At 50.9% G+C, this 15,319-nt stretch overlaps 1 protein-coding gene across 3 annotated transcripts; it reads left to right on the forward strand.

Moving 5' to 3' along the window:
• Positions 1 to 5,146: 5,146 nt before the first annotated feature.
• Positions 5,147 to 13,859, forward strand: LYZL4 (lysozyme like 4). 3 transcript variants are annotated; one of them, XM_051851832.2, is made up of 5 exons: positions 5,147 to 5,185; positions 7,654 to 7,877; positions 7,992 to 8,141; positions 11,552 to 11,630; positions 13,605 to 13,859. In XM_051851832.2, exons 2-5 carry the CDS (start codon positions 7,739 to 7,741, stop codon positions 13,672 to 13,674), a joined length of 438 nt encoding a protein of 145 aa, XP_051707792.1. In that variant the 5' UTR covers positions 5,147 to 5,185; positions 7,654 to 7,738; the 3' UTR covers positions 13,675 to 13,859. The 3 variants fall into 3 exon arrangements, with proteins under 3 accessions (XP_051707792.1, XP_002713109.1, XP_051707793.1); XM_002713063.5 differs by lacking the exon at positions 5,147 to 5,185 and adding an exon at positions 5,296 to 5,435; XM_051851833.2 differs by lacking the exon at positions 5,147 to 5,185 and adding an exon at positions 5,725 to 5,840.
• Positions 13,860 to 15,319: the final 1,460 nt, after the last annotated feature.

Raw genomic sequence — 15,319 nt, forward strand, 5'->3', positions numbered from 1 at the left:
ATTTGGGGTGGGGCCCGAAATCCTGTACTTCTTCTTCTTTTTTTTTATAATTTAAAGATTTATTTATTTATTTGAAAGTCAGAGAGAGAGAGAGAGAGAGAGAGAGAGAGAGAGAGAGAAATCTTTCCTCTGCTGGTTAACTCCCCAGATGGCCACAATGCCCAGAGCTGGTTCAAAGCCAGGAGCCAGGAGCCAGGAGCCAGGCGCTTCATCTGGGCCTCCCACGTGGGAGCAGAGGCCCAAGGACTTGGACCATAGCAGGGAGCTGGATCAGAAGTGGAGCACCCATGAACTGATGCTCCCATATGTGATGGTGGCACTGTAGGTGGTAGCTTTAGCTGCTGCACCACACCTAGTGCCAGCACCTAAGATTCTGCATTTCTAACAAGGTCCCAGGTGTCCTTGATACCCCTCCAAAGGCCACTAGCAAAGGGCCAGGCCAACAGCTTTCCACTCCAGCTGTACACCGGAGCCACCTGAGAAGTCATAGACATGCCAATGGCTGTGTCCCACACTTGGGTGATCCAGCTGACCTGATTGGCAGTGTGACTGCCCAGGTGAGCAGCCAGGGCAGAAACCAGAGCTGCTAGACTGTCACTTCTCACCTTCCAGCCTGGCCTGCTACCGCACCTCTGAGCTGCCTGCCTGGATACCGTCTCCCTTGTCCTTGGCATGCATGGAGCAGAGATCTCCATGCAGCCCTATTAGGTCAGCACTCTTTCCGGCCCCATTCTGCACACAGATATGCTGAGGTTTGGGCAGTGAAGGTTCTTGTCCTAGGTCTCACAGCGATCAGTGTCAGGACCCACCATGACCTTCAGTCCCCGAAGCATCCACCAGCAGAGCGTGGGTTTAAGACTCAAGAGTCAGACAGACATAGGACCCTCCCACTTGCTGGCTGTGGGGCCTTGGTCAGCACAAGTGTTAGATCTCCCCTGTGAAATGGGGGTAGTGAGAGGGCCCACCTCTCAGGGCCATTGGGAGGCTGAAATGGAATGACCTGCATAAACCACTCCCCGGAGCCTGGGCCACAGGAAAGGTCACCACCATTTTCATGCCATGTGGCACTGCCGTGACACTTCCCATAGGTTTTCTTTTCTTTTCTTTTCTTTTCTTTTCTTTTCTTTTCTTTTTTCTTTTCTTTTCTTTTCTTCTTCTTTTTTTTTTTTTTTTGACAGGCAGAGTGGACAGTGAGAGAGAGAGACAGAGAGAAAGGTCTTCCTTTGCCGTTGGTTCACCCTCCAATGGCCGCCGCGGCTGGCGCACCGTGCTGATCCGATGGCAGGAGCCAGGTGCTTCTCCTGGTCTCCCATGGGGTGCAGGGCCCAAGTACTTGGGCCATCCTCCACTGCACTCCCTGGCCACAGCAGAGAGCTGGCCTGGAAGAGGGGTAACCGGGACAGAATCCAGAGCCCCAACCGGGACTAGAACCCGGTGTGCCGGCGCCACAAGATGGAGGATTAGCCTAGTGAGCCGCGGCGCCGGCCCACAGGTTCTCTTTTATGGCCCTGGACACAAGTGTCTGGATTGTGACTTGTCTTTCCTTTGAGCGCATCAGCTTTTCAAATGGAAACCAAATTCCATCAGGACAGAAAAGAACAAGTAGTTTGTGTAAAAGTGATTTTTAAAAGAAAATTCTGTTTATTTGAAAGGCAGAGAGAGAGAGAGAGAGAGAGAAAGTGGGATCTCCTATCCATTCATTCACTCCCCAGTGTTCACAGCAGTGGCCCTGGCTGGGACCAAAGCCAGGAAGCAGGGAACTCAGCCTGAGTCTCCTGCATGGGTGGGTGGCAGGGATTCAACGACTTGTGCCAACACCTGCTGCCTCCCAGGGTGTGCACCAGCAGGAAGCTAGAACTGGGAGTGGAGCCTGGCCTTGAACCCGGCCACTCCAATATGGGATGCAGGTGTCCCAAGCAGAGTCTCTGTGTCTGTCTCTCAGTCTTGCAAATAAATAAATAGGTAAATAGATAGATAGATAGATAGATAGATAGATAGATACAAGCATGCAAACATGCACACATAGTCCCGCACCCGAGAAACTCCCCAGGTCCAGATGAATGAGGACAGTTGGCCACTCTACTGCAGCGACAGAGGAGATGTTCTTTCTTTTCTTAGACCTGTCGTCTCTGTGCCTTTCAGCTTTCCTGGCTGTTGGAAGGGTCTTTAGGGCAAAGTGTTTCCTGCTGGTTTTTCTCGCCTTCTTTGTGATGTGGGCCCACAGGCCCCCTGGGACCCTTCCCCCTTACTGAGCTCACTGGTCCTGACCGTCCCCCACCTCCTCTCTGTGTCATTGTGTTTCTCCAGGCACAGCCTGAAGCCATTCTCTGTCTAATGTGGTGCATCATGGGTAGCTGAGGGAGGCTTCATGCGACCTGGGTAACAAGTAGCGTGTTCAAAAAAGACGACACCTCCACCTCCCTCCCTCCTCAACTGGCCTTTCCCCAGGCTGCCATCCATCCCTTGGCCTGTGACAAACACTTAATGAGTACACTAAAGCAGGGCTGTTTGCTTTCTGATGCCAGTAGAGTATTTTTAAACTAGGCAAGCAACACCACAGCTAAAAATGCTCAGATATGATGAGAAATGTGTGGCAGATTTACACAGTCCCTCAAATCAGCTGGGGATGCTTTCATAGGCAGGGAACAGTATGTGAGCCAAGGGGGCTCACGCAACAGGACTTTCTCTTTCCCGCACGTGAGGTTGGGAGGTGGATGGCTGCTGACACTGACCCAGGGGTCAGAGATGCCAGGCTCTGGCTCAACATCAGTGCCATCTGCCAGGCACCCTTGTACTGAAAATGGCAGCAGCTACTGTAGACATTGCACCTGTGCAGCTGAGTTCAAGGGTGAAGCAGGGTAGCCAAGGACAGGGAACACCCCTCTGACCCTCGTTGTTTCTCTCTGACAAAGGAGGGACTTACTGCCAGAGCCCTCTCTTCCCAGCACACACTCCCCTTCGGTCCTTCTGGCCAGAACTGGGTCAGATCCACATCCATATACCATATGCCTCCTTTGAAATCAAGGGGTCTTGGGGCCCTCATGGTGACATAATGGGTTAAGTTACTGCCTGCAGTGCCAGAATCCCATGTGGATGCCATCTGGAGTCCTGGCTGCTCTTCTTCTTCTTCTCCTCCTCTTCCTCCTCCCCCCTCCCCCCTCCCTTCCCCCTCCTTCTCCCCTACTCCCTTTCTCCTTATTTCTTCTTTTTTCCACTCCTCCTCCTCTTCTCTTTCTCCTCCTTTTTCTTCTCCCTCCTCTTCCTCTCCTTCTCTTCCTTCTCCCCTATCCCCTCTTCCCCCTTCCCCCCTTCTTCTTTTAAGATTTTATTTATTTGAGAGGTAGAGTTACAGACAGAGAGAAGAGAGAGAGAGAGAGAGAAATCCTCCATCCACTGGTTCACTCCCCAAATGGCCACAATGGCCGGGGCTTGACCGATTTGAAGCCAGGAGCTTTCATGTCTCCCATGTGTGTGCAGGTTCCCAAGTGCTTGGGCCATCTTCCACTGCTTTCCCAGGCCATAGCAGGGAGCTGGATCGGAAGTGGAACAGCCAGGTCTCGAACTGGCACCCATATGGGATGCCGGCACCAGAGGCGGTGGATTTACCCGCTATGCCACCAGCACTGGCCCCATCCTCCTCATTTTAATTCGAAGAAGCCATGGTTTATAGAGCACCTACTATGTGCCAGGCACAGTGCTAAGCATTTAGCTTATACATTTATCTCATACAAGTTTCCCAACAAGCCTGTGTGGTAGGTTCTACTGGTATCCCTGGTTTACGGTTCAAGAGTTGCAGCAAGGGAAATTACATGTTCAGGGATACATACTTAGAAGGTGGTAGAGGCAGAATCATCTGCCTTCAGAGACCCGCTTGTTTCTAGTCTCTTAGCAATTCACAAGGCTGGTGTTTGGTGGTAAGACGCCAGTTAAGGCACCTAATCGCATGTCAGAGTACCTGGGTACTATCTCTGGCTCTGCCTCCTTGACTCTGGCTTCTGACTTCAGCTTCCTGCTAACGCAGACCCTGGGAGGCAGCCGTGATGGCTCAAGGAATCAGGTTCCTACCACTCACGTGGGAGACCTGGATTGAGTTCAAGGCTCCTGGCTTTGGCCTGGCTCAGCCTCAGCTGTTTTGGGCATTTGGGGATTTGGGGAACAAACCAATGGATGGAAGATCTCTCTTTCTCCCCCACCTCCTTTTATTTAAGTAAATAAAAGAAAAAAATACAAAATTTTTCATGTTAAAAGGACCATGTGACTCTCACCTGTGTGCTGCTCAGCCAGGATCAGTGGTGAGGACACCCACTGTCCTTATGGGTGTCTCTGCTGCTTCTCTCCCTAGACACCCACACTTCCTTTTGGCCAAACCATCTGGAGGTTGACTACTGCTGCTGTGGCATTTCCCCGCTAAACACTTCAATTTGAGATTCCCACGAACAAGGAGAGCTGCCTCATTGTCAGCTTAAGAAAACCACCTATACTCCAGCCGTAGCTTTCAGTGCTTAGTCCATGTTCGGATGTCCTCAGTGGTCCCACACATGCCCTTTGCAGCGGTTTCTTTTCCAACCCAGAACCCAGTCAAGGCTCAGGCATTTTTTAAAAGATTTATTTATTTATTTATTTATGTGAAAGTTGGAGTTACACAGAGAGAGAAGGAAAGGCAGAGAGGGAGAGAGCTCTTCCATCCACTGGTTCACTCCCCAGTTGGCCACAACAGCCAGAGCTATACCGATCTGAAGCCAGGATCCAGGAGCTTCTTCCAGGTCTCCCACGTGGGTGCAGGGGCCCAAGAGTTTGGGCCACCTTGTACTGCTCTCCCAGGCCATAGGAGAGTGCTGCATTGGAAGTGGAGCAGCCGGGACTTGAATCGGTGCCCATATGGGATGCTGGCGCTGCAGGCAGCAGCTTTACCCACTGTGCTACAACGCTGGTCCCTACTGTGATGTTTTAGTCTGCTCCTGTGAAGGGAAGTGCCCACCTCCCTTTCTTCTTTGTCATCCAAAGTTCTTTGTACCAGATTTGTGGTAACACGTTAAAGCAGCAACAGAAAACTAATATGAATGTGATGGTGATGCATGCCCCCTCCCCCCCTTTCCAGAATATGCTGCTGCCTAGCAACTGATGTCACAGAAAAGATTCTAGAGAAGTAGGTCTTGGAGAAGGTCTTTGAAGCTCTTGGGTGAAGGCAAGTGGTTGATTAAGGACAGTGCCACTGAAAAGGGCAGGAAACCACGTTACCCAGGGCAGCCCTCCTGCCCCAGAGAGGCTGCTGCTGCTGGACTGCTCCTCCCCTGCCCAGAGAGGACACCCAGGGCCTCTGGAAGGCCTGGTGCTTGGTGTGTGGGTGTAGGGTGGGCAGAACCAGCCACACACGTGACGATACTCAGCTCCAGAGGTACTCGGCAAAGTCACCGATTGCTCGTCTGAAGGGAAGAGTAGGTTTTTGTTCATTTATTTATTCACAAAGGTTGACTGAACACTTACTGTGTGCCAGGCTGTGTTCTGGGATCTGGGGGTAAAACAGCAAAGCAGACCAGATTTCTACATCCCTGGTGCTGACACACTGGTATGGGAGAGAGCCAGTAAGTAAGAGAACAAATAAATGAACAAGGTCATCATTGATACTGACCTGTGAAAGAAAGAAAAACCGTGTTCTGTGACGGGGCAGTGATCAAGGGATCCTCTTTGAGCCCGTTTGAGCTGAGAGCATGACAAGAACGAGCAAGCTGTGGGGTGACTGGTGGAATCCTGTTCCAGGCAGGAAGAACAGCTGTGTGAAGGCCCTGTGGTGGGAGTGAGATTGTTGTGGTCAAGGGAGCGTGTTCTGAGGCAGAGTGAAGGTGAGGAGGAGAGAGTTAGGGAATCAGGCTGGGGCAGCGCTTAGGGGCTAGGTCACAAAAAGTCTTGTCCACTAAGTTGAGGAGGTGGGATCTTATTTAAAGTGCAAAAGGGAATCCACTGTGAGTGGCATAGTGAGACACACGCTGGCAAAAAGGCCTTTCTAGCTGCTGTGTGGAGAACAGGTTTAAGGGAACAAGGGGCATGCGAAGTGAGGGGATGTGGTTGGGACGCCTCTGCATGGCTAGGGGCCGATGGTGTGGCCGGGGTGGTGGCAGGAGGGAAGGCGAGCAGGGGATGGGTTTGCAGGAAGAGCAGACAGGGCTCCCTGATGGGCTGGCTGCTGGAGCAGAGGACTCACTGGGACTTCTGTGAGGTGACACGGGCCTGGGAGGCAGACATTGCCGAAAGTAGTACTTGCTCTGCTGGGAAATATAAACATGGACGTTTCCCACATGCGTTGAAGTCCAGCAGTGAGGTTATAAGGACCCGGATGCAGTTAGAGTCTAGAGAACCTCAGTTCGTGAGGCATCCAGTGCTTTGCGTACTTAGTTCACTTGCTCTTCAGATAAACGGTTAGGCAAGTCCTGTCTTAACCTCTGTCATAGATGAGGAAGTGGAGGCACACAGAGGCTGAGTAACTTGTCCAAGGTGCTTCCTGGGGTCACTGCGGACCCAGCCTGAGTGGGTGAAGCTGGGATTTGTACCCCGGCTAGTTTCCAAGCCCTGGCTCTGAACCTGCTTCAGAGGCAGTCTCAGTCATGGTGGACAATACTGTTTGCATGAATTGACCTGGAGGGTAGAGACCAAAGGCTGGACAGCTTGCGATGGCAGCAGAAATGGAGAAGGGTTAATTCAAGAGGTAGCCCTCTGAGTACTCCGCAAGTATTTATTTATAAATTTAATTATATATATATGTATATGTGTGTGTATATACTATCCATTCCCTAAATGTGCACAACAGCTGGGATTGGGCCAGCATGAAGCCAGGACCTTAGAATTCAATCCAGGCCTACCGTGTGAGTGGCAGGGACCACGTACTCGGGCCATCATCTACTGCCTCCCAGGGTGTGTATGAGCAGGAAGCTGGACTGTAAGCAAAGCTGGGACTTGAACCCAAGGACTCAGATGTGGGATGCAGGCATCCCAAACAGTATGTTAGCTGTGTGCCAAATGCCTGCCCTGAGGAAGCAGAAGCACTGTGAGGCCAAGTGACTCATCTGTTGTGGCCCAGGGCTGGATCTGGGCTTACCTTTTAGTGTGGACAGCAAGGGAAAATTCATTGGGGTTCAGTTAGCAGAACATCTAGGGGTGAGACTGTGTGAAGGCTAAGAGCCCAACTTGGAGGATATTCCAAGATCAAGGGCAGTGAAGGGACTAAATCAAATGACCACAGTGGCTGTGCTCCAGTCCTACAAGACTGTAATGAGTGTCTTCTTCCTTCTTTTTTCCTGTTTTCTCCAACGTATTTACCCAACACGTTCTAGTTCCCCTTTCACAATAAAGGGGAAGAGAGCTTGAACATCTGTATCTAGCATCCAAGAGAAAGGAGCGAGATACAAATAAAGAAGCCAGCAGATTTTGCTGGAGGGGAGAAGAACTGGTGGGGGCACCTTCAAGAGTACAGTTTCCTTAGAAAGTGGGAGGTGGAGATGGGGAGAAGAGGCAGGGTCTCAGGTCCCCCCAGTTGCCACTTGGCATGAAGCGGAGATCTAGGATGGGAAGACGGGTCATGGTTAAGCCAGGTGCCAGCCCTCTGTTTGCAGCACCCCGGCTGCTTGCCTCCTCCCACACTGTGCCCTTTTCTGCCCGCAGCCCCGTGGTCCCTGTGATCTTGGGAGGAGGCGTCACTGGCTCCACTCACTCACTGGCTGCTCCTGCCCTAAGGAGCTCGGGGGCCATGAAAGCATCTGTGGTGTTCTCCCTTCTTGGCTTCTTGGTAGCGCCAAGTGCTGCTTACGTTTTGGGCCGTTGCACAGTGGCTAAGAAACTCCGAGAAGGAGGCCTGGATTATTTTGAGGGCTACAGCCTTGAAAACTGTGAGTAGGCCCCTGCCCTCTCAGCTCCCCCATCTCCTGCACTGCTCTCCCCGACATCCCCTGCCCAGGCGGCACCAACTCCAGCTCTCCTCAGAGCCTCCTGTTGCATCTTAGGGGTGTGTCTGGCTTATTTTGAGAGCAAGTTCAACCCCACGGCTGTCTATGAAAACGCACCTGATGGCTACGCAGGCTTCGGCCTCTTTCAGATCCGCAACGATGGCTGGTGTGACCACGGCAAGAACCTCTGCCGCATGTCATGCTCTGGTAGGTCCCCTCCTTCCAGGCCACGCTGGGGCACTGGTGACTGTGGCACCACACTCAGGGTTGCCCTTCCCGGTGGCTACAGTAAACAAGGAGGGGGGAAGGGGGAGGGCTTGACAGGGACTGGGGTGAGCTATATCCAAGGTCAGGTAGGGGATCATGGCACTGCCAGGGGGCACTGCCAGGGTAGGCAGTGAGAACAGCTGGGCACGCTCACCTGGGGTGATGAGAGGAAGGCTTGGTCCACATGGGTAGAGGTGTCAGGACACTTCCAGGAGGCTACAGGCATCATGGAGCCCACCCAGCTCTGAAGGGTGGGAGCTGAGGGCTGCAGCTGGGCCTGACTATACCTGTACTGCACCACTACTCCCTCCTTCAAGTGGTCACTGGGAGGAGGCAGGTGCTGGCCATCCCAGGAGGAACTTGCCCACCACCCTCAGCCGGTCTCAGGCATCTGTGGTCAAGAGGAGGCTGCTGTCCAGGACTTATTCATTCCATGAGCACTTATTGAGCACCCTGTGAATGCCAGTCCTCATGGAGTTGTCAGTCTATCATTTGCTTCCAAGTCCTTCTCAAACATCAGCCCATCCAGTATGCACAGTGATCTCCACTAGGCGGATCCTGTTACTGTTTCCATTCGGCAGGGAGGGAAACAGACCTCCGGGCTGATGGGTTGGTAGAGCTGGGAGACAGCCTCAGAAGCGTGACACATGAGTTGGGGCTAAACAGAGAGGCTGCCCAGCCAGGGCAGGTTGCACTGACACCTGAGGCTGCAGCCTCGTGTGCAGCCTGGGGACCCCTTGTAACTTGTGTTGAGTCCTGTGACTGGCCTTGGGCCTCCAGAGACATTTAAGGTGGTTCCTGGATTCAAGGAGAGGCAGGGATGCGAAGCAGGAGGAAGAGCACCGAAAGCTTGCAGGAACCTGGTGGGAATCCCAGCTGCTCCCACTAGGAGCTAAGGGAACTGTGCAAGTGACTTCCTGGAGCTTCCTCATCTGTGAAGTTAGGGACCTTGAACTATCTTTTGGGGTTGCTGTGAATATTAAATGGGATAATGTAGATAAAATGCTGTGAAGGGCTCATTAAAATTACAGTTACAGTCTAGTTGAGGAAACGTACACATTAAAATGTGATTTAATTACTGTGATGGGACATTCAGTGTCGCCCTGAGCCTCCTGGTAGCCAAGGCAAAGAAGATAACAGAGTAGCCCCTTAATCTGTGTCTCATAAGGAGAAATTGCGTGTGTGTGTCTGTGTGTAACCAGGGCCTAAAGGGAGAAATAACTATATGTGATAGAGCAGATACTACATGTTTTGGTGAAAATATGGTGGATTAGATGTTACCCCCAAAACCCTCCTACTGGAATGTAAAAAGAAAATAAGAAAATATAAAATCAATCTTTTAGCGTACCTGGCTGTGTTGACTTGAGCCTTCATTTTTTCATGGGCAAAATGGAGAGAATGATAGCGCCCACTTCACAAGGCTTCAGCGCAGGGAATGTACAGTGCTGAGTGCAGGGTTGGTGCACAGCTTGGCGCCTGAGGAAAATTTGCCTTTGTTCAAAGAATTTGCAACGTGGTTAGGGTGTGTAGGTTTGTATGTATGTGGCTGTGTTAGTCAGCTTTCCACTACTATAATGAAGTGCCAGAGGTAACTCATTGTATAAAGAGGAAGGGTTTCTTTGGCTCACAGTTTTGAAGGGTCAAAGTCCAAGATCTGGTGGCCCCATTGGATGGCCTCTGTTAAGGACAGAAGGCAATGGCAGAGGCATGTGTGGGCACAGTGGTCACAGAGGCAGCCTGAAGCAGAGAGAGACCCATGTCTCCTTCAAGGGCATGACCCCAGAGACCCAAGGCTTCAGCTTTTAATGGTTCCATCACCCCTAGTACTACCACCTTGAGGAAAAGCCCGTATCCTATATCCCAACCGCAGCAGTAACGGATAGTACTGGATCACAGTGGCACTTTATTCAGAGGAGGGAACCTGGCGCCACAGGCTCGTAGTCAGTGGCAGATCCAGACTGGGAGATGAGCGAGAACAAGGCCCGGGAGGAGGAGCTGCCCGGGCTCCCTCAGCAGTGGGTATCATGGCTGGAGCACCTGCCTTCAGGGTGGACACTATCTCTGTCTCCTGCCCTGGACATACCTCGAATGGTGGCGTCCTGGAAAAAAGCAATCGGAAGTAAGATCACAGGAGTGGAAAGGCATGCTAGGGACACGACTGGCCCAAGCCAAGGTCGCGGGATTCTGTTGTACAGATCCAGGGGTCACTGATGTAACAGTCTCCTGAAATGCAGTCCAAGCAGATGAGGGAAAGTGGAGACCATTGCATAGGCAAGAAGGAGGGTCCTGTGGGAGGCCCATGCGGGAGGTTTTAGGTTTCCACTTTTCAAGGAGGGAACAGAGGACAAATGTGTAGTACAGATATTTCAGTCCCTCAGATGCATGGCGGGGCCCTTCCCCGTGCTGCAAGGTCTTAGGTCTGCCACCAGATCTCCACTGCTTGTTGTACTGCCTTGCACAGGAGTCATACACACACACACACACACACACATTTTAAAGATTTATTTATTATTTGAAAGAGTTACACAGAAAGAGAAGGAGAGGCAGAGAGAGAGAGAGAGGTCTTGCATCTGCTGGTTCACTCCCTAACTGGCTGCAATGACCGGAACTGCACCGATCTGAAGCCAGGAGCCAGGAGCTTCTTCAGGTTCTCCCACATGGGTGCAGGGGTCCAAGGACTTGGGCCATCTTATACTGCTTTATCAGGCCACAGCAGAGAGATGCGTTGAAAGTGGATCAGCTGGGACTTGAACCAGCGCCCATATGGGATGCCAGCGCTGCAGGTAGCGGCTTTACCCACTTTGCCACACATATATTTTAAATGGAAAAATTATTATAAGAATTACAAGAAAAAAAGAGACTACATCTTTTTTTTAAAGATTTATTTTATTTATTTGAAAGTCAGAGTTATACAGAAAGAGGAGAGGCAGAGAGAGAGAAGTCTTCCATCCGATGGTTCACTCCCTAATTGGCCACAATGGCCAGAGCTGAACTGATCCAAAGCCAGGAGCCAGGAGCTTCCCCCAGGTCTCCCACGTGGGTACAGGTACCCAAGGACTTGGGCCATCTTCTACTGCTTTCCCAGGCCATAGCAGAGAGCTGGACTGGAAGAGGAGCAGTTGGGACTAGAACTGGCGCCCATATGGGATGCCGCGCTTCAGGCCAGGGCATTAACTCGCTGCGCCACAGCATCGGCCCGGAGACTACATCTTTTTTGCCTCCTACTGTTTTCTGAGAAGAATTTAGGTATAGATTCTTATGGAATCTTCTATAGCATGAATCCTCAGATCACTGTTACTCAGCTGTGCCCTGGTGGTATGGTTAATTGTTTCACTTTATTTTCTCCACAGAGATGCTGAATCCAAATTTAAAGAAGACAATTGAATGTGTCAAGATAATTGTAAAAGGAAAAGAAGGGATGGGAGCATGGTAAGTGGTAATCTTATATAGCCTATATTAATGACTTTCACCCTTTAATTAAAAATTTAATTTTTATTTGAAAGGCAGAGTTACAGAATGAGGAGGAGAGATAGACTGTGTGTGTGTGTGTGTGTGTGTGTGAGAGAGAGAGAGAGAGAGAGAGAGAGGTCTTCCATCTGCTGGTTCACTCCCCAAATGGCTGCAACAGCTCAGCTGGGCCAGGCTGAAGCCAGGAGCCTAGAGTTCTCCTGGGTCTCCCACGTGGGTGCAGGACCCCAAGCACTTGGATCATCTTACACTGCTTTCCCAGGTGCGTTAGCAGGGAGCTGGATTGGAAGTGGAGCAGCCGGGTCTCGAACCTGTGCCCATATGGGATGCCGGCACTGCAGGTAGAAACCTGACCTGCTATGTTGTGCCTCAGCCCAGATCCCCTTTCTCTTCCGTCTTAATCTCGCCAGCTGTTCATCTGCAGTCCCAGACTCACTGTGCTGTTTGTATCTGATTTTGCCTGTGCTGTCTTCATCCCATCAAAGCCTTGCCGTTTCAGAGTCACATCCCTCGGTCTTTAGTTTCGTGGCTCCTGGGTTTGTATGGCATCTCCTTTATAGAAAAGTCTTTCATACTCCAAGCTTGTAAAGAAGCTGAGCCATGTTTCCCTCTGTATTAAAACAGTGCTGGCACAAAATAAACCTTATATTTCCTCTTTGGTAAATAAATTAAAAATTTGCATTTATGACATCCTGCTTTTGTGCTTACAATTTGGATCATCTTGCAATTTGTTCTGGTGTAAAAGGCGAGGTAGGAATTGAGTTTTAAGTTTCTCAGACGAGCAGGCCTGGGTCTCAGTACCACTTTAAGAAGCCATTATTCATTATCCATTTTCAGATCTAGTACACTGCATAAAATACCAGTCCGCTTATTAACGTTAACTGTCTTCTGAGGGCCTGAAATACCTTTCACACATAGCCTCGGCTTTCCAATTAATTTGGAAGCTCGCCTGACCCTCTAGGGTAAATGCTAATGAGATGGAATCATCTTCATTGTACAGCACTCATTGGAGAGATGCTGGGCAGGGCTGGTCAAGGCCTTCTTAATTGCTCAGGGTCTCGGAGTCAGAGAAAACGACCTTTTATGAAGTGAATAGGCAGCCCTGTCCTCTCCACAGCTCAGATCCGGGGCTCGGCAGGGCTAGGGCACATAGGGAGGGAGAAAGCCAAGACGCTGCCTGCACCCAGCAGTCTTTCTGCCGTGTCTGCCGTAGGGCTTCGGAGAGCTTCAGGATTTCTGAAAACACACATGTGTGCATTTCCCCTGTGCTCTGTAGTCATAAGGGGCACCATGGCCACAGCCCTTTCTTCCTCTGTGGGAAGATCCAGGGAGGCCTGCCTGGCTGATGGAGAGAACCAGCTAAGCAGGATCTCAGACGGCCTGTAGCTGGCCTGCTGGCTGCCCCAGCCTGTGGATTGGGATAGGAGGGAGTGGGGACTGGGGGCTGGCACGGGGACTGGGAACAGCAGCATCACTTGTGGGGATATCAGCTCAGTCTAGCTAACCTCTGTAGGGTTGATGAGTTGGGAGGATTTTGGGGAGCAGAGGAGTGAAGCAGGTACAAGCACGGGTGGAAGGGCCCTGGCCTAGGGTTCTGATTTCAGGGCTAGGGCCTGCCTGGGTCGCTGTGCGACCTGACCAGTCTCGGGACTTCTCCAAACCTCACTTCACAGAAGCTCATCATCTTTGCCTTACTGGGCTCGAGGGAGAGGTTCACGGTTCCGCCTCCTCTGAACCATGCAGGGTTCTGTGTGAGGGGAGGGGCAGTGTGGGCACTAGGACGGAGGAAGCACTAGCCTTCCTGCCTGGGTGTGGTGGAGACAGACGCATTGAGGTGCACAACAGCCTCAAGACGTGTGGGAGCCCCGGGGGCCCCAAGCTCTGACTTCCAGGGGCACCCCTCTCATTGTCTCTTCCCGGCCTTCCTCCCTGCAGGCCCACCTGGTCCCAGAACTGCCAGCTCTCCGACACTCTGGGGCGCTGGCTCGACGGGTGCAAGATGTAGCCTCCAGTGGTCCCATGACGCTCACCAGTAGCTTCCTGGGCATGGAGATGCTATTCCGTTTGCTGCCTCACTCAGTCCTGTTGATGATGATCGTACTGCCTGACAACTCCAGATGGGGAGGGACAAATGTTGGCTTCATCCCGGGATGCAGGACACAGAATAAACCAAGCAGTTACTCAAGCTGAGCCAAAGGTCCCCACCTGTGTTGTTGTGTTGTGAGTGTTACTATGACTACGGTTACTTACCATTATCTGGCCTTATTACGACCTAATCTCTGATGGAGGAGTTGAAGAAAGGAGATGATCCACAGAACAAGATGTACCTGTGAAGTGGAGGCAGGGAGCAGTCAATGAAGAGGGAAGAGAGGCCAGCACCTGCGGGACCGCTGGTGCTCAGGTGTGCCGGGGTGGGGTGCTCAGGTGGACGTCAGGAGGCCACAGAACACTCTGCACTCCTATGGAGAGGACCAAGTGACACTCTCTCTCAGAGAAAGTTATGTTTCTGAAGATTATAGATAACACGCAGGAGGGGACTTCAGATGCTCATGGAAAATGGAATTAAAAGATGTGATGTCAGTACAAAAAAACTGAAATCCATGCATAATTATTTCATAACATGCATTTTCCATTGAAGACCCCTCATACTGTCAATGGAGAAAATTTTAAAACTTTTTAAATGTCAAGATCTAACCGCTTGCTTATTTATTTATTTATTTTTATTTTTTGACAGGCAGAGTGGACAGTGAGAGAGAGAGACAGAGAGAAAGGTCTTCCTTTTTCTGTTGGTTTACCCCCCAGTGGCCGCTGTGGCCAGTGCACTGCGGCTGGCGCGCTGCGCTGATCCTAAGCCAGGAGCAAGATGCTTCTCCTGGTCTCCCATGCGGGTGCAGGGCCCAAGCACTTGGGCCATCCTCCACTGCACTCCCGGGCCACAGCAGAGAGCTGGACTGGAAGAGGAGCAACCGGGACAGAATCCGGCGCCCCGACTGGGACTAGAACCCGGTGTGCTGGCACCACAGGTGGAGGATTAGCCTATTGAGCCGAGGTGCCGACCTAGATCTAACCATTTTTAACATTTTGCCATATTCACTTTATATGTAGATATTTTATATATATATATATATACGCTTTTCTTGAATACAGGTATATTAATATTGCAAAACATGAGATTCATGGCAATGATCAGAAAGTGAAGAAAGAAAGATATAGTCATGTATATGATACAATTAATCAAATCAGTATTTTTAACGACAGAGAATAATATGACATCCACACAATTTTATTTATTGTGTGTATATACATATAAATTGCCACAAATAGAAATATGGGTATTTGTCTTTCTAGGTCTATAGAAATGTGGGTATTTGTCTTTCTAGGTTTATTTGATTTAGCGTAATGATCTGTAGTTCCACCCATTTTATGACAAATGTTCGGATTTCATTCCTTTTTTTTTTTTTTGACAGGCAGAGTGGACAGTGAGAGAGAGAGAGACAGAGAGAAAGGTCTTCCTTTTCCGTTGGGTCACCCCTCAATGGCCGCTGCGGCTGGCTCACTGTGGCCGGCGCACCGCGCTGATCTGAAGCCAGGAGCCAGGTGCTTCTCCTGATCTCCCATGCGGGTGCAGTACCCAAGGACTTGGGCCATCC

The sequence above is a fragment of the Oryctolagus cuniculus genome, chromosome 10, assembly GCF_964237555.1.
Source record: "Oryctolagus cuniculus chromosome 10, mOryCun1.1, whole genome shotgun sequence".
NCBI lineage: Eukaryota > Metazoa > Chordata > Mammalia > Lagomorpha > Leporidae > Oryctolagus > Oryctolagus cuniculus.

Bases quoted from the DNA above. Each gene is read 5' to 3' on its own strand.
- LYZL4 (XM_051851832.2), top strand. From the start codon at position 7,739: ATGAAAGCATCTGTGGTGTTCTCCCTTCTTGGCTTCTTGGTAGCGCCA. The intron at 7,878-7,991 runs GTGAGTAGGCCC...GTTGCATCTTAG, and splicing joins GGGCTACAGCCTTGAAAACT to GGGTGTGTCTGGCTTATTTT. The intron at 11,631-13,604 runs GTAAGTGGTAAT...TCCTCCCTGCAG, and splicing joins AAAGAAGGGATGGGAGCATG to GCCCACCTGGTCCCAGAACT.